The sequence below is a fragment of the Dermacentor albipictus genome, chromosome 1 (assembly GCF_038994185.2).
Source record: "Dermacentor albipictus isolate Rhodes 1998 colony chromosome 1, USDA_Dalb.pri_finalv2, whole genome shotgun sequence".
Classification (NCBI taxonomy): Eukaryota; Metazoa; Arthropoda; class Arachnida; order Ixodida; family Ixodidae; genus Dermacentor; species Dermacentor albipictus.
This window is the reverse complement of record NC_091821.1, coordinates 42,227,416-42,250,408: the sequence shown is the minus strand read 5'-3', so window position 1 is coordinate 42,250,408 and position 22,993 is coordinate 42,227,416. Positions and strand designations below refer to the sequence as shown.

Here is a 22,993-nt window from a genome sequence, read left to right as displayed (position 1 = left end):
TGTAAAGGAACCTGCAGGTGCACTGCAAGGAGATGGTACACATCGTGTAAAAGAGTAGACTCAGCTTATAGTTCCTTAATTATTGAGAACAGGTTGCTTGAATGTTTCATCAGGAATGTCAAGTTTGACACGCAGGTTGTGCAGAGTTTACCACGACGAACGCCTTCACCTTCTCACACTTTTTCCACAAAAGTAATCGCAGCACAGTCATGTGATCACATATGAGGGCCTTGAAATTTGGTGTTCTTCATGTAAATTAGAATCGTCAATTTCTTTACTGGCAAGTGTTTTTTTATAAAATTAATTTGAAAAACAAAGAACCCTATTCGTAGCTTAGTTGATGCACCGACCACTCATGACATGTAGAGCTTCTAGATTTGGTTTCTATCAGTGATGTGTTCTTTCTTGCTCAACTATGTTTCCAGTTCCTTTATTTTGAATATCATCGAGAAGCAAAAATTACTACTATAAAATAGAGATGCTTCCAACCCACTGCAGTATCTCAGAGGCTATAGCATTGTGCTGCTAAGCATTAGGTTGTTGGTTCAATTCCTTGCTGCTACAGCCGCATTCTGTTGGGTGCAGAAGACAAACACTTGTGTACTATGCTTTGGGCACATGTTAAAAAACCTGGTGTTTGAAATTTTGAACTGTTTGACTGGGCCACAGTCTGGGGGTTTTTGCAGAGTTCTCTGCTGCAGAGCATTGAAGTTGCTGGTGCTGTGACATCTTCTAGCACATGCATGCTCAGTGTACTCTAGGGGGCAGTGTACTAATGGTGCACTGATAACTTTGCCTGCTGCAGGTGCTGCGTGCCTTTAAGCGCCAGATGACAGCTGAGAAGATGGCTCTAAGCCGAGAGGAGAAAGCCAGTATGATGGAGATCCTGCAGCGCATGTGCCATGCTCGCGACGATGATGCCTATAACGAGCTTTTCCAGAAACTGGAGCAGGCTTGTTCTGCCAGTGTGCTGGCACACTTTATTGCCCACTGGCATGAGATCCGGTCCCAATGGGTGCAAGGTCTACAGGAAGTTCCTACATTGGGAAATCGCACAAACAACCGTCTTGAATCAGTCAACCAGAAGGTGAGCTTTACAAGTGTGCTAGAGAGATGCATAACAAGCACTAACATTATTTATGGAAGGACAATTAAAGCTCAGTAGCTTAAACTTCATTAAGTCAAAGTTTTTTATAATTCAAACCAACAGCCATGGTTCCTACTAGGCTATGTAGAACCACATTTAAGAACAACATGTCAATTCAAGTGGGCATCAGTTCTCTTGCTGATAATTCCATGTATGCTTGTGTGCAAGTGCAATGTGTGGTGCAGCTGGCACCATGCGTCCTTTAAATGTAGCAAGTTTTCTATGCAAAGCAAAGTCTCTGTGGGCAGAGTAGAGACAGAGAGGCCAGAGTACTGGAGCAGTTTCAGTTCGTCGGTTGTGGTTGCCTGCACTCTGACCCTCAGTTGTCATTCCTATAGGCAGATGATTCAGCACAGCAGTTCAAACACAGGCTAGATGTGTGTTTGAACTACTTGTAGGCACACGCTTATTTTTTGTCAACCTTGGTGGTGTTTACAATAAGAGCAAATTTGCACTTGCACATGTTACTGTCACTTTATTGGGCATGCACATGAGACTTTAGTGTCACCTAAGTCAACTTGTGGTGCTTCGTTTTAAGGGTGCTGAGACCCACAAAGTGCTTTTTTGTCTGGTGTAGTGGCATCTTGGTAATGAGCAGTGAAGAACACCAGTGCAAATGATCATTGCTGATCTGCCTTTTGGTATGTGACGAAAACCAATGAGACCTGGAGTTCAGATAGATATGAACAATTTGAACATATAATGCCTGTGGAAGACGGAAGAGGAAACAAAAGGGAATGGAAAGCATAGGGACTGCATGAGTGGGGAAATGGAATGCTTGGCTAAAGGGTTTGGGAACAATATAAGTTGGTGATGTGACAGTATATAGAGTGACTGCATATGGTAAGGAGATGAAGAGGGTCTACCAAGTGCACATGGAGAAAGCAAACACTGGTACAGCTAGTATATTGCCAGAAGTCACGTGGGCATTGAATGTTGCACGTGGTTGCACATCTTGTTTATGAAGAGCGCAAAGAAATTCAGTCCATAAAATTTCTTTTCTTTGAAATGAGCTTACAAGAATTGCTTTGTGAGCAAATGGGGGGAACCCGCCACGTTGGCTTAGCGGCTAGGGTGTTGCGCTGCTAAGCATGAGGTCTTGGTAGCAAATCCCGGCCACCGCGGGCACATTTTGATGGGGGCGAAGTGCAAAAATGCTTGTGTTCCATGCATTGGGGGCACGTTAAAGATTCCCTGGTGGTCAAAATTAATCCGGAGTCCCCCACTACTGTTTGCCTCATAATCGTGGTTTTGGCATGTAAAGCCCCAGAATTCAATTCAATTCAATAGGTAGGAGGATGCGGATCCTGCGTTGATGACCAATTTCTTAAGAGTTGTCCCATATGCCACTCCACTTATTTAGCCTAAAAATTTACCTGCCTGCTTCAAGACTTTTTCTTTTCTTGTCTTTAAGTTTCCTTTGTTTGAAAAAAAAAAAGGCTTCTAAGCCTATTTGATGCTGGATTTTCCAATCCTTCACATGTAAACTAACTGCCACTCATTATTTACATGCTCCTGCCAACCACAAAGGTGGCCCATATTGTGGGAAAGCATGAAGTTCTGGACCAGCTATTTCATGCACTCAAATGTTTTGCAACACGCCTGCGGATTGAACGTGACCAGCGAGCCATGCAAACTATCCTCAAGATTGCGGCACCACCCAACATGACAGAGGATGAGCGCAAGTACGCTGTGGAAACCCTTTTAAAAGCGGACTTGTGGTGCTTTTCAATGGACAAACATTCATTTGCAGAATGGCAATTGGAAGTGCTCCAAAAGTGTTCTCGTAAGGGTTCACTCTAGCTTTGATAATGCTGCTGAGAATGGTGCAAGCTATCACGAGAATACATTTGGCACAATTCCAAGCGCTCATGCAATGAAACTCTCTCCTCTCTTTAAGCTGCTTGTAAGCATTTTGTATTGTGCAGTTGTGATCATCTTGAATTATTTTATGGTTTCTAATCGTTCACTGCAATTTTTGTCTTAGGGTAGCCACGTTGAGCCAGCTTCACAGTACAATGGAGATTGCTAAATAACAAACAATTTCGGCAATATAGCAGCACTTGCTGTAGCTGCCTGCCTCAGGTAGCATTAGCAAGTGGCAGGTGATGCCCTGTTGACAGGGCATATGTTGCCGTTCTCCTACATTTTTTGAACTGAACTGTGGCATCTGTTGTACGGAACAACATTGCGGTGCACCTTATGCTATTGAGGCACTACAGGTAGTAAAGCTCTTTGAAGCATCACTTGCATTATACCATTGACTTTTGAACCCACTAATGAAAAAACGCAACTTTCAAGTTTCGCACTGTGCAAATATGGTGAAGTCAGTGCTTAAAGAGGGAAATGTAATTTGATTGTTACCCTTTTTTTTTAATTTCGTGATGTCTATTGGTTTGAAATTGTTTATCATTTCAGAAAGTTTTTTTGCACTACCTTATTTTTGTGGAATCAGTACAGAAAGGATGCCTTTCATTCTTCAGTTACTTTCAGTATCCCATATTTACGCAGTTGTAACAAATCTGAATTTCGTTATCTTCTGAAAAAAGAAAAATGCAGTTCCTTTGACTGTGACATGCATGTTTTGACTTGCTTGCAGAAACATGTTCTTTCTTCTTGTAGAAATTGGGCACAATTGAGGCGAATTTTTCCCCACGAATTTTGCTTGGTACAATTTACATGTCGACTTTAGGCATGCTTTATCTTGTAAAATTAAATTGAGTTTTTCATTGCCTGGCTGTTACATAGTTACGACACATGTGGTGTGTCTTACTGTATACAACAGCACGCCGTTGGAAGGTTGGAACATGAATCTTTATTGCTTCCGTCTCGGAGCGTATATACTGTATACGAAACAGAGAGGGGGAAAGGGGAAAGGGAGAACAAGGGAAGGATATCAAATGGTAAATGCATGTGCCGTCAGCGCTTGCAAGGCAGTCTGATTGCGGCTGACGTCACTTCACAACATCTCTTCTTCCTTAATACTGAAGTCGCTGTACTGGTTTTCTTTGACGTGTAGAGCGCTGCAAGGCTTGGGGTGATCTGACGGGTTTAGCGTTGCTCCCTGCGAGTTCCGGCTGAAGTTCATGCTCAGGTTCTGTTATGCCCCCTTGTTCGGCTGGCGTTCTCGGCGACAGTGGATAGTCGCTAGGAGTACCTGTTCTCGATTCTCGTTGTGCCGCTTCTTGGTCTTTACCAAGCGGTGGCGTCACATCATCCCGGTTCCGCACCTGGTCAACATGTCGTCTTACTGATCCGGCTGGTGTTCGAATGTTCACCATTCGAGAGCCTGTTCCGTTCCGAAGTTGCGGGCGTACACGGTAGCTTCAGGCAATGGCAGTGGCCACTCGTCTGCTTCGTTGGCTGGCCCTGCGTCTACAGGAGGGAAACATGTATCTAAACGGGATCGAATTTTATATCCGAAGAGCAGCTCTGACGGTGATTTTCCAGAGCGGTTAGGTGTCCTTCTGTAATTGAAAAGCAGCCTGTTAATATTATCTTCCAACCGCCCCTCACCAATCTTCTTGAGGCCGCCCTTAATTGTCCTGACAGCCCTTTCTGCTAGACCGTTCGATTGAGGGTGATATACAGCTGTGCACAGATGCGTTATGTTGTTCCTCTTGACAAAAGTAGCGAACTCATCAGCGGCAAACTGCGTTCTATTATCAGATACGATGGTTCGTGGCACACCAAATCTGCAGAAGATACCGCGCAAGCAGTTGATTGTGCATAAAGCGTTTGCTTGTTGCAGTGGCACAGCTTCAATCCACTTACTGTATGTGTCCACGACCACGAGTATCATGTTCCCTGCAATAGGTCCCGCAAAATTTATATGCACCCTTGCCCATTTTTCAACAGTAGCGGGCCAGCTTTTTGGTGTTGCTGTAGCTGGCATGGACAGGTTTTGAACACAACTCGGACATGACGCTGTCACTGCCTCTATTTCGCGATCTAACCCTGGCCACCAGAATGACGATCTAGCAACCGCCTTCATAGTGGACGATCCTTGGTGCGTCTCATGCAAAAGGTGTAAGATGCGACGTCGCGCCTCCATCGAAACAACTACTCGCCGGCCCCAGTATAACAACCCGTGGGCCAAAGAAAGCTCCAATTTCTTGTCAAAAAAAAAAAAAGGTGCGACACTCGTGTTCAAGCCTTTCGTGCAGGGCGGCCAACCGTTCTTAATGAATCGCATAACTTGACTCAGAGCAGGGTCACCAGCAGTCAACTGCCTTAGCTCCTCAACTGACACAGTTCCCTCATCGAACACAGTCAAGGCCAGCAGATAGTCTGGTGGGTTCTCTTCTGGTGGCTTCGGCTCAGACGTCCGTTGTGGCAGTCTACTAAGGGCGTCAGCGTTGAGCAGTTGTTTACCAGAAGAGTATTGAAGCTGCTAGCGGAATCTGCCTAAGTACAGCGCCCAGCGCTGTATTCTGGCAGCTGCCAATGCTGGAGTTGGTCGATCTGCCTTCAGCAGGCCCACGAGCGGCTGGTGGTCGGTGACCAATATGAATTCTCGACCTACGAGATAATCACAGAATTTGGACACTCCAAACACAAGAGCAAGGGCTTCCCTCTCAAGCTGGGAATAATTTTTCTCAGCCCTTGTTAGCGTTCTTGAACGGAACCCGACAGGTTTGTTTATCTTTCCGAATGTATGGAAAAGCGTGGCACCTATTCCGTCCTGTGAAGCGTCACACTCTAGCTTGAGGGGTCTCTTGGGATCATAGTGAGCCAGCACAGCCGCTTCCCGAAGGCATTTTTTTGCTTCACGAAAAGCTGCTTCTTGCGCATGTCCCCAGAACCAACGTGAGCTTTCTCCAACAACTTGTACAGCGGTGCAAGTATGGAAGACATATTGGGCACGAACTTTGAATAAAATGTAATCATGCCCAGAAACGACCTCAACTGCTGAACATTTTGTGGGTTGGGGGCTCGTGCGATTGCTTCAACATGCTTCTCTATTGTATGCAGACCTTCACGATCAATTTTATGACACAGATACGTCACTGCCTCTTGGCGAAAGCTGCATTTCCCAAGTCTGAGCTTCACTCCATACTCACGAAAACGCTGCAGTACTTGTCGTAACCTGTCGGTGCTACAAAGTTTTTCTGATACCAAAACATCGTCAAGATAAGCCTGAACACCTGTCAGGCCCTGCAGAACTGTTTCTATTTTCCGCTGGAAGATGGCAGGCACGGAAGCTATGCCGAATGGCAGTCGGTTGTAGCAAAACAAACCACGGTGTGTATTGATTACACACATCTTCCTTGAGTCCTCATTGAGGGGGACTTGGTTATACACGTCTCTTAAATCCAACGTGCTGAAGCAGTTCCCACCATTCAGGCATGCGAAAATGTCATCAATAGCTGGCAATGGGTACTGCTCCAGTTCACAGACGGGATTCAAGGTCACCTTAAGATCAACGCAGATTCTAACCGCGCCGTTCTTCTTCATTACAGGCACAATGGGAGTAGCCCACTCGGCGTGCATTACAGGCGACAGTACTCCAAGCATTACGAGCCTATCAATCTCTTTCGAAACTTTGTCGTGTAAAGCAAATGGAAGCGAACGGGCCTTACAACATTTCGGCATGACGCCTTCCTTGAGCTTCAGATGGACAGGGTGCCCACAGTCAATTAGACCCAGCTCGGGGCTGAAGACGTCTTTGAACTCAGATAGGATGGCATGCATGGCGGGGGTACGGCTGCTTCCTGGACTAGAGCTTTGTTGCACTGATACGTTCAACACCGATGATCCTGCTTCATTGAAGTTGGAAATCAACTCTCGTCCGCAGAGGCTCGGACCTGAACAGTTCAGGACCATCAAGGAACTTTTGACCTCCTTGTTATTGTAACACACTGCCATACTCAGTTTCCCTAATACTGGAAGTTCTCCAAGATAACAGGACAGTTTAATGAATGCGGGTTCTAATTGCAGCCAATGTTCACGGTTTTTCTCAAAAATCTCTTTGGACACAACACAGACTGGTGAGCCGGTGTCCACAATCATAGGTACGTCAATGCCACACCATGTGAAAGTACGAAGAATAGGTGGTGCTAGCCGACCATTGGAGGGTGCGGTTAATGTCCAAATGTGCGCATCGTCTCCATTTTCCTCAGTGACATCCGTTGTTACTGCAAACGCTTCTCCTTGCCTGCATTGTGAACGTGCTTTTAGGCGTCCTTTCCGCATGTCGCTTTGGCACATCTTTGCCACATGGCCGTATACACCACAGCGGTAACACCTTGCTTTCGCCCAGCCGCAGGCGTTTCTGATGTGTTTTTTACTACCGCAACGCCCACATACTGACACCAGTGCATCAGCTTGTCGTGCATTGACCTTGAGCACGGGTTCAATGTCAGAAGGCATCTTCTTTGTATCTTTTTCCGCTGCTTCTGCTGATATGGCAATTGTTTCAGCCTCCCTCAACGTCAAATCTGTTTTTGCTAATAGCTGCTTCTGAACAGCGCTTGACCTCACTCCACAGATGATCCTGTCGCGAAGCATCCGGTCTAGCATGCCACCGAAATTACAGCCATCCGCAGTCCGGCGAACTTCAAGGATGAACTGTTGAATGGGCTCACCTTCCAACTGGCAGCGATTGAAGAACCAATAGCTCTCCGTTATTTCATGACGCCTGGGGTCGAAGTAGTCATCCAAAACTTTGACTGCTTCCTCGTACGTCAGCGAGTTTGGCTTCCTCGGTGCAACCTGTCCTGAGAGCACTTGCATGGTGCGGGTACTCAATGCTGCTACCAGTAACGCCCTCTTCTTTCCCGAGTCGCTGATGCCAGTTGCCTCAAAATAAGCTTCTGCCTTCGCAATGTAGGCCTTCCTGTTGTCGGACTGGTCATCGTATTCTGGTAGTTGATGATGAGCCATGGTCGATATTTCCGCGGCCGCAGTTTCCTGCTTGACTGCCTGGCTTAATCCATTTTTACCTGGAGGGTTCTGTCTGGCCTCATCGCCACAGTTACATAGTTACGACACACGTGGCGTGTCTTACTGTATACGACAGCACGCCGTTTGAAGGTTGGAACATGAGTCTTTATTGCTTCCGTCTCGGAGCGTATATATACGAAACAGAGTGGGGGAAAGGGGAAAGGGAGAACAAGGGAGAACACTGTGTTGTGCCCTATGTTGTATTGGTGGACACAGGAGACTAGCTTGATCATGGTGTAGAAAGCACATTGGCTCTTTGCACCCTGCAAATTTTTAATGCATAAGCATTTCTATGCCTACCCAACGAAGAAACCCAACTATCCGTCCCTCCGTCTGTGCATCACTTGAGACAATCGCTTTCAATATAGGGCCCACAGCAGCAAGTGAATTGATCTTCATGCTGCTAATCGCTTCAACGCGAACTAAGCAGCAAGAACACAGTGCACATGAAGCTATTGGCACTTGGCATATTCTGTCCCCATCACAGATAGCTTTCAAGATAGGGCCTGCACGGCCGTGCCATAAGCAGCCGTCGCTGAAGTGCAGTTGACCGCAGTTGATAATGCAGGGGCACCGATTGCACCGATTGCGCCATTTCATACAAATGCAAATTCCTACACCAAACTGCACCAAACACAGAAAATTGACCGAAATTGCACCACACTGCGCCAGAACGGCTTCGGCGTGTGTGCCCTGGCATTAGCCGCGAACAGCGAGTGGATTCGTTCTCCGGAAAAGAGTGCAACCATTCATATTCTGCGCACCGCGTGATAGCACCTCCCGCACAGTTTCTCCTAATTTTCACGCTTTTAACACTGAACTTCTTGGCGCTTCCGGCAAGTGGTCGGTGCACGCACGGCCACTCCCAGCTGTCGTTGCTGCTGTGGGAATGGCCAGGGCAGCTGTATTTAGAGTGTACAGAATATGGTCCAATGGGCCTAGCGGCGCGGCACTCCCTAGCTGAGGCGCAAAACATCGAAAAGTAGGCCGAGGAGATTGCGAGCAAACTAAAAAAAAATGGGAAAGAGAGAAGCGATATCGGGGAGGCGCGCGTTGCAGCGGGTTGGTTCAGTGGGTGTGTGTCTGACCCCTAGGCCGGTATAACATAAAAATATTCCAATCTGTTTTTGTGCCCATGTGGGCAAGGCCTGAGCCATTCTGACCTATCACGAAGAGCTAATGGAGGATTTGGAGTAAATACAAATTGGAATAATTTTACGTTATAGCTGCCTAGGGTCGATTGCGGCTCTCTGGGCCTGCGATGACTTATGGCGACCCAGAAGTTGTTACCGCATTGATTGGACCGCACAATTTGAAAATATTTTCTGCTACCATCATGAGCATCAGTGCAGGAATATATAGTTCGATTGTAGTGCTACCAATCTTTATGACTTTATAGGAAAGAATGTGCTGTGCTGCCATTTGATCCACTTTTCCATATTCTAGTACGCTATACTAGCTACAAAGCGTGATTCTACTGCTTTGCATTCTGATTGGCTTATGGCAAGGCGAAACTAATCTATTATGTAGAAATGGCTTTCAATAAATGACAGTAGTTCGTAACTCTGGCTTCTTCGCAAAGTCTGTTGGTGAAGCCCATTTACAGGCACTTCACCCACACTGTCGAGACATTAAAGAACAATGTATTTATAAAAAATGTCCCGGGCTACTTTTAGAAATTTCAGACTCACTATTGCTGATTGCATGTTTTTTATGATTGCTACCACTAATTAAAAAACTACAGGCACTATTACCAAAATTTGCATGCACTAGGCAGTTTCAGTATTCGGGTAATCTGCTTCAAAATTCTGATTAAGACGTTGCTTAAAACAGTTGCAGTACAGCGCTTGTGTTAGTTTATTCTGTGTTCCGTCGTGGTTTCGAAGTGCGCTTTCATATTCCATATTCTATTATTCCACCCAAATTCAGATTGGCCTGCTCCAAACTGCTTCAAAATTAAATTTTATCTGCTCTAAATTGCTTCAAAATGAAATTTAATCTGCCTCAAGCTACGCCAATATGCAATTTTGTCTGCTCCAAACTGTTCCAAAAGACAATTTTACTTGCTCCAAAAATTGGCTCCAACATGACTTTGGGCAGTCCCACCCTTGATAATGGTTTGACTCAGCTGGCTAAGGTACTAAGGAACGATAATGGCTTGTAATGATTGGAATGTCATCAGCGCAGCTGGCGTCGCCACCTGCAGTAGTTTGCTCACGTCATCAATTCACCTTGCACCGCTGTCCGTAGCAGTTGTTTCGCCGCAGCGCTGTTGTTACGTGGAGATGAGCAAGTGTCCCAACGCTTATGCATACTTAGGCAACTCCCAAAGGAGCTTCTGCGCAAATTTATTTCAATACAGAAGCCCGGAAAAGAAGAGTAGGGTGCAAGGCTGGCATCGGCAGATTTTCATGTAAAAAAGGAACTAGCTGTGTTCCAATAGGAAAATTTCTGAATCTAAATGAGTGAGAGGATTCAAGGAAACAACCTTAGCATATTAAAGCAACTAACAAATGTAATTTTTAAACAAGGTAAGGTCACATGCAGCCAATTTGGTAAAAAGAAGGCTTAATTAAATAATTTGAACCATGTAATGGCGTTTGCAATTGGATGTCCGATAGACCGAACAGCTTGTAAATGAGAGACAGTTGAAAAATTATCATGTCAAGTGCACTGTGAAAATGACAGTAATGAAACAAAGGAACAGCTCGTTACTGTTGTGTTAATTGAAGGAGCCAAGTGTAGTACTACAGCACTGCACATTGGTTTAAAGAGGCCTTGCAACACCTTTTCTTCAAACCTGAACACACTGGAGTGAGTGCAATGCCTTTCAGGAAATATATTCCCAGCGAAATTTTTGAAAAAGACCTTATAAATGTTTACAGTCACTTTAGTATATGCTAAAGAGGATCAAGGCAAAAGCCTGTACATTCATGAGACATTCGTTGAATTACTCGACATTCTCATGTGTTGTTGTTTCCTGTTACTTGTGTTTACCAAAGGTAGAGGGTTCAAGTGCCTTACTTAACTTTATCTTAATTAACTGTACCTTAATTAATTGTGCCCTAATTAACACCAAAGGTCGTGGGTTCGACCATTAATGGTGGCACTATCAATTTTGGTGCCATTTAATTTTGGTCCCACCAAAGGTCATGAGTTTGAGTACCTTAATTAACTTTGCCTTAATTAACACCAAAAGTCGTGGGTTTGACTCCCACCAATTGTCGTGGGTTCAACCATCAATTTTTGTGCCATTGAATTTGGGTCCCACCAAAGGCCAAGGGTTTGACTCCCACCAGTTGTCGTGGGTTCAACCATCAATTTTTGTGCCATTGAATTTGGGTCCCACCAAAGGCCAAGGGTTTGACTTCCACCAATGGTCGTGGGTTCAACCATCAATTTTTGTGCCATTGAATTTGGGTCCCACCAAAGGCCAAGGGTTTGACTTCCACCAATTGTCGTGGGTTCAACCATCAATTTTTGTGCCATTGAATTTGGGTCCCACCAAAGGCCAAGGGTTTGACTTCCACCAAAGGTCATGGGTTCGAGCGCCTTAATTAATACCAGGGGTCTAAGGTTCAACTCCCACCAATGGTCGTGGGGGGCACCATCAATTTCGGTGCCATTACGTCAGATGGTCAATTTTTCGATAACACCGGACAACAGATTTTTTGACCCATGAGTCACTTAAGGCTTTCACCTTAACAACAGAGATGTAAAGAATGCAATGTTTACTTTCCTCATTCCCCCCTCAACACAATTTTTCATCTGGACTGGGTCAGCACCAATAGCAATGTCTGGCCTATTGCTCATTTCTTAATTTTTCTTCTTGACACGGTGCACATATTTGGCAACTATTCAAGGTCGGCGTCTGACAAAGGTGCTCAAGAGTGACAAAGAAGTGGTGCCAGAACAGGGAAGACGTATTAACAACCACGACATTGCTTGGAAAGCATATTTAGCACCAGCAGACAAGGACAGAAAGAAGAGGACACCACAATGCCCTTTGTGCATTGTGGTGTCATCTCCCTTCTGTCCTTTTTCGCTGGCGCTAAATAAGCTTTCCGAGTCAGTTTACCAACACGCCAAACAAATGGCATCGCTTTGCTGTTTGCTTGAAAGAGTATGCGCGCGCAGGCTTTTGCTCATGTTGATGAACACTCACCCGATGGCGGGCGTCTCTGGGCTGGTGCACAGCCTATAACATCAAAGACTGTGGATAATAGAGGGCATCTCAGAACCTGCAGGAGAGATGAACTGATCTTTTATGTAAGATTGTGGATTCCCTATTGTGTGCTGTGGAATAATATTTGGCTCGCATGTTCATGGCAGCATTGTCTACATTTCATGAATGTTTTCTTACCATGTTCAAAAAATTTTGCAGTGCCCCTTTAAAGGGGTGTGAACATATTTAGACTGGCATTATTAAGAATTATTTTGTCTAAATCAGGGCAACAAATTTGTAGGCCGGCTAACACCTTACAGTCATTCTTTGTTGAATGACTGTAAGGTGTTGTGCAAGAATTATCAGCAGCATGCGTTTACAACTGCTGCCCCTGCGTGGCAGCTGTGGCTCTTTTGCAGCAAAATAGTTCAGAGCATTGTTCATTTACATTTCTCTTTCTCCCATAGATGAATGTTGTTCTTCATTATAATAGAATAGAAATCATTATGTGAGAATTTCAAAGAACAAATTCTCATATCAAATACGAATCCAATAGCAAAGACCTTCATTCATATTTAATATTTGGAATATCTGTATGCCTATAAAGGAACAGCATTCAGGAGTGGAAGCCTACCCTGAAGGAAGAACAGTAGCATAATTTGATACCCAGGAGGTGACTGTCAGGCAAGGAGAACAGTTGTTTTGTAATACATGTGTGTAAAACTTTCTGACATGCACTCTTTGTCCATGTCCAACTTCACTGGCTGGCTTTAAGATAGTTTGGGAGGTAGACACAAAGTTAGTTCCTATTGGAAGTTACATTCATGGTTAGCTTCCTATTACAGCCCTATTGCTTCAGAAAAGCTTTGAAAAGGTGAGAACAACACTCATCTATATATTACAGTGCATTGGGTCATTGAAGATGCTTTGAAGACTCACTAAATAGCTTGATGTCATCATTACTTACAACATGGGCTCTCTGCTTTTTATAAACCTGAATGAGACCTTTTTTTTTAATCTTATGAGATTGGGTGCGTCATCAGAACAAGCACTACTTGCATTCCAACTGCTTGTGTCTCAACCTTCAAGGGAGATGATGTGATTGAATAGATTTTGTGTAGCATGCCTTTAAACTGTACAGTCAAACCTGGTTATAATGAGCCCAGATAGAGTGAATTACGTTATATATAGAGAAAAAAAAACAGTCAAATTATGCATACAAAATATATTCCCTACACCGAACTGCACATCTGATATATCAAACTCCGCACGCCTAACACTACCGCCAAAATGTACCTGCAGCTGGCTTCCCCAAAATGCGTGTTACATAAAAGCCAGCCACAAAACTTGAAAAAAAACACACAATAATAATAACAAAGAAAAAGAGAAAAACAAGCCGGTTCTCTCCAGAAGAGGGCGGGGTTGACTGCGGGGTCGTTGGGTAGATATGGCTCACTCGCGCGCTGCAGACTATTATGAATACTATTCAGTCTGCGAAATATGGTCATCCAGTCTCGGTGCAGCTCGACCCATGCGCATAGATAGTACGTTATCTGTTGGGGGGGTGGGGAGGGAGCACGTTATCTGCCGTCTTGTGCCTTGCTAACTGACCCAAGTGTGCAGCAAACCAACCAAATCCTGTACACATTGAACTTTTAATGAAAATTTGATAAAATTCTTTATATGCAGGTTTGGCTATATTGACCTATTGGATATAGTATTGAACTAATCGCGGCACATGTTGTGATTCGTTATAATTGGGTTCCACTGTACGTCAGAACTGCTAGCTGCAACATTTTGTGGTTTACTTGGAAAAAACTATTAAGTTTTTTTTATCAAGAATGTTTAGAATAGACAAGAGTGCCCTAAGATATTACATCTAGTTAATACATTACAACCTTGACATATTGAATTATTGTCTATATTGAACGGTTGTAACATCCCCTTGGAATCACTGTATGATGGGTCTATCAAACTCTGTTCACCTCCGCATTCGATATATCACACTACGCTGGGCCGCGCCTCCACAAGTGCGCTTCTCCTCCTCATGTGGGGTTGCAATCACTTCTCATGCTGTTTGAAATATTCCGTTCCGAAGAAATGGCACTGTTTTAGCAAATTTCATTCAACAAGACATTGAATGTGAAGGGCACCACATGTCATGAAGTAAAAGTGAGCAAGGTTCGTGTCTCAGTTTTGCTCAGTGCAAATATGGATATCGCGTGCAAACTGCGGTTGTTCATTATCTGAATTATCTGAGTGAGAATAGACTGAGATATTCTGCAAGCTAAGAGCCACTTTCGAATCTTAACAGTGTCTACCTGGTCAGCTCGCAGCTGACAAAGGCAATAACGAACATGCAGCTGGGCATGTTCATGCTTGATTCGCAGCACGAGGTGCAAGTGTGCTGTTGACACCACGGCGCATATCCGTACAGGCTAGTTTGCTTCTGCACTGCATCCATTTCTACCTTATTCTGAATAAAAGCGCACTACAAGCACTTCTACATGTGTGAGGTGCACTGTGGTCTTGTGGTTAAACTTATGTGGGCGTTAAGGTTAGCATTGCGATCAGTATATCGGACCATTCTGCAACACAAGGGACTTGCAACACTTGTGCTAAAAAAATAAGTAAACTTTTCTGCATTCAACGCAGCCATGGAGAAACAAATCAGTAAATTCATGCTTCTCACAATCTAAGACCCACCATGGTTGCTTAGGGGCTACGCCGTTGCGCTGCTAAGCACGAGGTTGTGGGATCGAATCCCAGCCGCCACGGCTGCATTTCGATGGGGGCGAAATGCAGAAACACCCGTGTACTGCGCATTCGGTGCACATTAAAGATCCCCGGGTGGTCAAAATTACTCTGAAGTCTCCCCCACTATGGTGTGCCTCATAATCAGATTGTGGTTTTGGCACGTAAAACTACAGAATTTTTTTTGTCAGTCTAAGGAAACTGTCTAAGGCATGCAAAATTTTTAGATGAGGTTTAGATAAGCATATTTTATATCTTGAATTATATACATATATATATATATATATATTATTGAAGTACTATTTTGGGATCCCCTCGAATTTGATATATCCAGGATCGACTCTATAGCTGTTCAGCTGTATATACTACAAGGTGATAATGCATTGCTGATAGAGAAATTTTATTGAAGAGCTTTCAATCCCACCTTTGCTTATTCTAACAACTTTTTTGTGCCTTTGACGTGTGCGTGCGTGCGTGCGTGCGTGTGCGTGCGTGCGTGTGTGTGTGTGTGTGTGTGCGCGTGTGTGTGTGTGTGTGTGTGTGTGAAGTTGTAGATTTTAATTATTCCTTTATAAGAAGCCACTAGACATTTAGAGTCTAAGGAAATGCTTTGACTGTACAAATCTTGGGTGCAGGTACATGGCCTTCCTTACACCATATGCCTTCAAGCGAGTGTCGCAGCAGATGCAAGCAGCTCATTCCATGGTGGAACCTGACGAGACCTATGTGAGCACATGCAGCTCATGTAACTGCTGGGATGCCACATCCTACATGCTACCCTGCCGGCATATCTTTTTCGAGAGACTTCGCACTGGCCTGCCTCTTTACTTTGAGGAAGGTGCTGCTCAGCGCTGGACACGTGAATACTACAAAAGTGCCTGCCGCCTTTTCACATCTGAGCCCAAGATGCAGCAGCAGTGGAGTGTGGGTGCTGATGGGGAGGAAGAGGCTGAAGATAGTCCTGCAGCCAAGAGTTCCCCTTTCGAGAAGCGCAAAGTCACGGAAACTGGGCTGCTCGTTCAACAACTGGCAGCATGCATGCTGCAGTTGCCCCCAGGCCACTATGAGCGAGCGGTCGCACTTGTCAGAGACCTCAAGAGTGCCATGGAGGAAGGCAAGGAAGTGTGCCTTGTGCGGATAGAGTCAAACATGGAGGTGCAGTGAGACACATTGAGGTTGTGCTTTTTGTCATTATGCCAGCAGGCATAACAGAGTAGAAAGTGGCTACACAGAATGTGTGAAGCACTTCACATCACAGTGGAACTACACAGTCATGGCTGTTTGTCTGTGCTGTCATCAAGTCAGACTGGCTTCCACAGGTGCATGTTGTGGTGTGCACTGCCACTCATGGTGTATGAGCACCTTGAGCTTAGTAGCAAGTGCAGCAAAGGGAGTATGCATCCTCTGTTTGTCGCCATTTATAATGTGAAGGTTAAGTTAGAGTTACCCAAGAAGTCTTTTTTTTTTACATTGCCACAAAACTTGTATTTTACATATCGGTGAATGACACACCTGTACTTATGGGTGGCTTTTGCCAGTTTCATAAGACAGATGCAGTAGTTGGTGATACTTTTCCCAAGACCATGCCTGTCAGTCCAAGGCACAATTGTCTATGCCAAGGCATGTGCAGTTTCTTGAAATACCAGCTGCTGGTGTCTGTGTATGAGCGCAAGCACCACTGTCAGCAGCACAATGTCTCCAGTGAAGTGTTTTCACTCAAAGGACCTCACTTCAAGTGTGTAAAACAGCATTTCTGACCGAAACTTACTGAAGGCGATGTAGAATGATAGTAGAATAGCTTGCATGAATGCCTTGGTCTAGCATGTTGCAACATAGTTCCTTCTCAAGCTGGTTTCTGTAATGTTATCGCTACAGCATTCAGGTTATCTCAATGGTCGTAAATATAAGCTAACCCATGAAAAACACTGTTTGTTGTGCTCTGCTTCACCGTGGCAAGGATTGCTTTTCCAAACACAGTCATGTTATAAGTAAAATTCTGAATTTTCCACTGGAATGAACAACTTCCCATAGGTAACAACACAGGAGATTACTTCTGTCTCAGGGATGAGAGGGTGTGAAGGGTGATCACAGTGAAGTCAATTAAGGCAGATCCTGGTGACCTGTGCTCATGCATGTAACGACTCCAGGATGTAGAAGCAGGTTTTGTGTATGAAAGAAGCTCTAGTGTGCTAGCCATATCCACCATGTTTCCACTAGCCCAGGAATTGAGCTTAGCAAGTAGCCATCGTCATATGCAAGCTGGGGATGAGGTGTGGAAGGCACCTTGATCACCAGAAAGGGTACGATACAGAAAGGGTTTGGGTGAGTTAGTACAGCGTTTTGATTGTATGCCAATGCAGCAAGCACTAAAGGATTTGTTTCATGCACTGATATACAGTCATAATCGAAGGGCACATTTCTCATGCAATCAACTTTTCAGGCTTGATCTGTTAGGCTGCTTTACAAATTTTTGGGGTCATAGCCCAACTTGTAACAAAACATGGCCATTTGCCCAATTTACCTATCCACATTAAGAATTCATGCAAAGTTGAAAAGAGAATAGAATATTGAACCAAATGCAGCTTCTCTTCCTTGTTTAAAAATACTTTGTTGCTCTTGCTCTGTCTGCTACATGTCTAAGCAAAATACAGGAGGAAAATTCTTCACTATATGGCCTCTTGGTTATTGACTCTGCAATTTCTGTCACCCCTAATATAAAGCAGTGCACTGAAAGCAACAAAAAGTTCTTCAGCAAAAATGCAAAGAATGTGCTTGCTGAAAAAAAATGTGTGTGTGTAAATATATATAATAGATGCAGGAAGCCTTACTTAATAACCTGCCACTGGCCTGCTCATGTTTTGGTTGGTGGCATGTTAAAGCTGATAGCTGATGACTTTACTCATCAGATCACAACGCAAGAAACAATTCTGCAGGCCATTTGCCATATTGCCTTACACTTCATCTTGATTGTCATCTTTGCTTCTGACTCTTGGTATCTGTTTACTTATCACTGCTTCACTTTAATGCTTTTGATGTGAGTTTTAAACCCCAAGGAAGTTATGATCTGTCATCCAATGAGGCATGACCACCAGCCATTGCACCTAACAATCAAACCTCAATTTAACGAAATTGGTGATGTAATAAATTATTTGAATTCCCCTATCTTAGTTCCATTGAAAACTGTGTATTTGTTTTCACGGCTTAATGAAGTAATTTCGTGATATGATTTCAATTGAATGACATTTTCGGCCATTTCAAGCATGTATGTAGAGCCTGTATGGCTGGTATATCTAGCAAAGAGACTATAAAATTGTCAGCCAAGGAAAAAGTTATTTGCAAGCATCCCTCTGCATGAAAAGTTTAAGCAGAAGAAATGTGTCGAAGTACATGCACCGGGACGCGGTATGCAGAAAACACCGCTGCATCATTTGTGTAACAGCTTGCGGAGGCCGTGAGGCGTGTGGCAGCTCGTAGCACTCAGATAAACAAGACAACTGATGATTCCTTCAGTGCAAGGGAGGTGGAAAAGAGGCAGTGCTACCGACCTGAGGAAAATTTCCCTAGATCTAGGGATTCTATGGCTTGCTTAAGAAACATTTTCAAAATCTATGGAAGGGAGGAAGGAAAAACAGGGAGGGTAACCAGACTTTGTCCACTTTGCAAATCTAGGGACAATTTGTACTATGACATGGAACAAGGAAAAACTCAGAGACTTGAGAAACCACTGGGCTGTGACACCACAATGACCATGACGTGGAACTGCTGATGTGACAGCATGTTTTGATTTCAGTCAGCCCAAATTACTTTTGCATTAACATACAAAGTATGCCTTGTGGTCGGACTGCAGTGCAGTGAACGCCTCTTGCCAAGTAAATGACTAGGTGTGGATATCTTCCTCTGAATCAAATATTTATCTCTAACCAGCTAGACAAATGTATGCTGCAGTGTCACACAAAGCAGCACCTGGAAACCTTGGCATAAGTGGACACATATACCTAGCGCTTAGCATGACTAGGCGGTAGGGGCACTGTGTAGCCGACTATGCACTCAAATTTACCATCCATAGGCAGAGCAACAGACTCGTATTGTAGAGTCTCAGTGGTAACATGTAGGGAGAGTTTTCACATAGAGCATGGGTTCTCAGAGCGAGTTCCACAGAACCCAGAGGTTCGGCAAGCCCCTCCTCAGGGTGCCGGGAGCCACTGATAAATTTTCCTTGGTTCCGCGCTCGTCCAAGTGGCTAAGATGGTGAACCGTGTGCATTTGTGCCGTTTGCAGATAGGTTCTGCTAGCGTGCACACTAGCGTGTTTGTCAGAGGATTAAAAATTAAATACACGGGGCAGTACAACTCAGCTGGTTCTAGTATGGTAGCTCGGCGACCAGAAAGCGTTGCAAATGTGCAATGCAAAAGAGCAAGAACGGTGCTAGCGTCCAACCGAAACAAAGCTACGAAGCCCGCCTAGTCATCGGCGGAAATCGTACATGATATGCAAGTGACAGCAACGCCGGAACGTTTTGTGCCTAATGTGCCCTTAAGCCTTTATTCTTGTGTTTATTGCCATGCATAAAACCTTGTTGGCAGCTGGCCGTGCGCCTTCATAACTGCGTTGTTGAGAACCCCTGGAATAGAGGAAAGAAAAAAAATTAGCCATGCATCTGCATGCTTCGGTGCAAATTACTTGTAAGCTCACTAACGTGATGCTGCTATGTCGGTACACCACAGCATGTAAGAAAAATGTATTGAACATACTTTGTATTGGTGTCATGAAGAGACATACTGTTTTGACATTGCTACAGATTCTGTAATCAGTGGAGTCCGGTGCCAGCTTCTTTGCAGTTCAAATAAGGTTGTGTTAATCTGGTCATTTTGTCATTGTTCAAATTTGTTTTCCATGAGGAGTAAATATAAACATGCTGATGTCTTATTCTGTGAATGTAGCTTCAAGCAGGAGGCTGTGTTGTTAGCACAAAGAACTCTGGTTAGTGTGGCTTGCCCTGCAACATGATTTCAGCTTGAGTGCAGCAACTTCATTATTTAAATTTATAAAACAAGCTTGGAAATAAATTGAAACTATAAATTTGTAGTATGTTTGCATAACTAAAAAAGTACATCTTTACCGAACCATATTGACAAACTTAGCAAGTGTATCTTACAAAAATCTAGTTAAATCTGGTGAATTCTGAATACAATTTAAAGGGAAATTGGCTGCAAAGGTTGGCTGCACTGAGAAAAGGTGAGTGTGCAGTAACATGATCAAGTACGTGCTAGAGCAGGTGGGGGTGGGTGACGCATGCCTACCTGCCCTCTCCCTCTAGCGTGCGTGTCTCCGCTCCTGTACCTTTGCTGTAGCTGCACATGGCTGTCTATGTACAGGCCACGTATCTTGAAGGTAATCGTTGGCAAGTGCAAAGGCGAAGCCAAGAGGGTTGGTGCCTTGATGTGCATTCTGTTTATGCGCGTCTAGTGTTGGTGGTTGCGTAATCTCAAGCTTGTGAGGCACAGTGTGAAGTGTTTGCTCGTGTTGCGACAGCGTTCTTGGTCATCAAGTCGGATCTCTGCCTGAGCGTGCATGACACCGATGAAACTACGAACCTTACTTCATGTGCCTCAGCATGCATGACAGTGATAAAAATACGAACCTTACTTTGTGCAGTTGTCCCTTCGCTGTCGCCATCAATGGTGGCGGCAGCGAAACCCTTTGGCAAAACTGCAATATTTCCTTTTTTTTTCTTGGGACAAATGTCTGTATCTTTCTGCTCTTTTATTTTTAATTTGAGGGCTCTTAGTGCAGTCAGCCATGGCGTCCAAGATTTACGGCACCACGTGATGCATCACGCTAATCTCGGACGCTGTGAGCCACTTCAATGCATTGCTCTCAGCGCGATCTGCACCGTGCATGCTGGTGCTCATAACCACGCTATTACGGCCCGATGTTCTTGTGATTTGCTTATAGGTGATTACTGACAAGATGCTATTCACCAGGAATATTGTGTGAATTTGTGAAATTTTTACTGGTGGAACTTTAAAACCTCGAATTAACAAAATTAGCAATTTAATGAAGTTTTTTGCTTTAAGTATAACTGTCATATCGAGGTTTATGTACATTTCGTTCAGTGGAGTGCCCAGAGCACTTGTGATTATTATTGTGAATTTAGTGCACTGGGTGTGGAGGAACATGGGAAACATTCTGTTCAAAAGATCCCACCAAAGAGCAGATTTGATTGAAGTTGAAATTGTATGATAAACAGGTGTGCATGGCGTCATACATGCTTGCGACTCTTGTGTCTTGGTCACATGGTGTTCATACTTTCTTGATGAAGCTTGCTTGCTTCCTCATGACAGGGGCTGAGTTCATAACGCCAAGAGCTGACTGATTGTTTCACGCGGTCCATTTACTCTCCAGATTTGTATGTTTCTTGTTTTTTATGCTTTATCCCTCCCTATTCATTGTGGAACCCTGCGGCGTTTGGTCTATAAAACATTTCACACTGATTGCTTATTTATATAGTTGCAGGTGTAACAAAAAAATATTATGAAAATAGGCACATACAAATGAAAGCTATTCAACCTCTAAATTCATGAGAGAGGCAGGTAAAAATAAAAGCATCTGTTTCACATTTCATTTTCCAGTGATGCCATAAGCTGCTACCAGTGCGAGTGGCGTTTTCGTAAGCATGAACCGTAACCTCACGTATCATATTAAGGTCACCTTGTCGCCACATCTTCCCACAGCTTCCCATGTTTTTCGATAATGTTCGTTTCATGTGCATATGAACGTTACCAATGCTACTGACAACCTCAGAGGAGTCGGGCAATAGATGAGCAGGACTCACTGATCCTAGCTGGCTTCTTTGTGAGAAAGGGTGGGTCGTTGTGAGAAAGCTGCCAGAAAAATGAAATTAGCTGTTCACTTTTAGTTTGCAGCAGTCACAAAGAAGGTTGTTGGGAGCTAGAGAAATGTGTCCAGACAGAAGTGTGCTTTTGGAAAAGGTCAGTATGGAGTGTCATCTTTTCTGCCCTGTGTTGCAATTTCACCCTTTGGATATTGTAATGTTTGTTTGTTTTTGTGCTTGCTTTATAGGTAGAAAAGATTCAGCACATTCCTTTTTCTATTTGTTTCTCGAGCATGAGAAAAAGATGAGCAAACTGCGCACCCAGCCAGTCACACTGAACTGCATATCTAGTCACATCTGCCAAAAAATATTGTATGCTGCTGCAGTCAATGAGTACAGTGGTGCTGACCTGTAATGGCTGCTGAGGCATTGCCAAAACCATTACTATGCTAACATTGCAATAAAAGTGACATGCTCAATTTACATCACAGGGCTCCTTTAAGCAACTATGTCCTCTTCCTGGGAAAGCTCAGAGGCAACTAGCATGTGTAGGCAAAATACCCGTTTCACCTGGCTGTAGAGAAGAATCAGAAATACGAGCTCAAAGGTGGAGCAAGGGAATGCATTCATGTAGTATTCCAGCAATTCACAGTTGTGCTGTGCATGAACAGGCACATCAAGTGCCTCTGTGGAAAGAGAAACTCTTGTCTCATTTCTACTTGCAAGTTTTTGAGGGGTGATCATTGGCCTTGTCATTTTATTCTGTCACTGACTGGATTTTGTATTGCTGACAAACTTAAAGGGGCGCCGAACAGGATCATTAAATCAGTTTAGACTGGTATAAGTGCTGTTTCAAAATCTGTTTATATTATTTTAGTGTATCCTTCTGGTTATTAGCAGATAAAATAAAAGCTGAACTTCTGTTTTGTGCCACAGCCACAACACTGGTTGCTTTTTGTTTTGAAATACTCCGGTTGTTTTCATGGCCACTCAATGGCTGTGGCATTCTGCTGCTGAGCACGAGGTCACGTGTTCTATTCCCACCCGCACCATTTTGAAGGGGCAAAATGTAAAAATACTTGTGTACCTAAACTAAAATTAACCCAGAGACCCCACTGTGGTGTATCTCATAGCCTAGTGTTGCTTG

The 22,993-nt window shown here is 44.1% G+C and overlaps 1 protein-coding gene across 1 annotated transcript in view; it reads left to right on the top strand.

Moving 5' to 3' along the window:
* LOC135906485 (uncharacterized) overlaps window positions 1–22,788 on the top strand; it is a 72,255-nt gene extending 49,467 nt beyond the window's left edge. Inside the window, exons 7-9 of the mRNA XM_065437891.2 lie at window positions 806–1,087; window positions 2,678–2,832; window positions 15,647–22,788. Of these exons, the coding sequence (XP_065293963.1) occupies window positions 806–1,087; window positions 2,678–2,832; window positions 15,647–16,175 (966 nt within the window). The 3' untranslated portion in view covers window positions 16,176–22,788. The remainder of the gene's footprint in view (window positions 1–805; window positions 1,088–2,677; window positions 2,833–15,646) is intronic.
* Window positions 22,789–22,993: the final 205 nt, after the last annotated feature.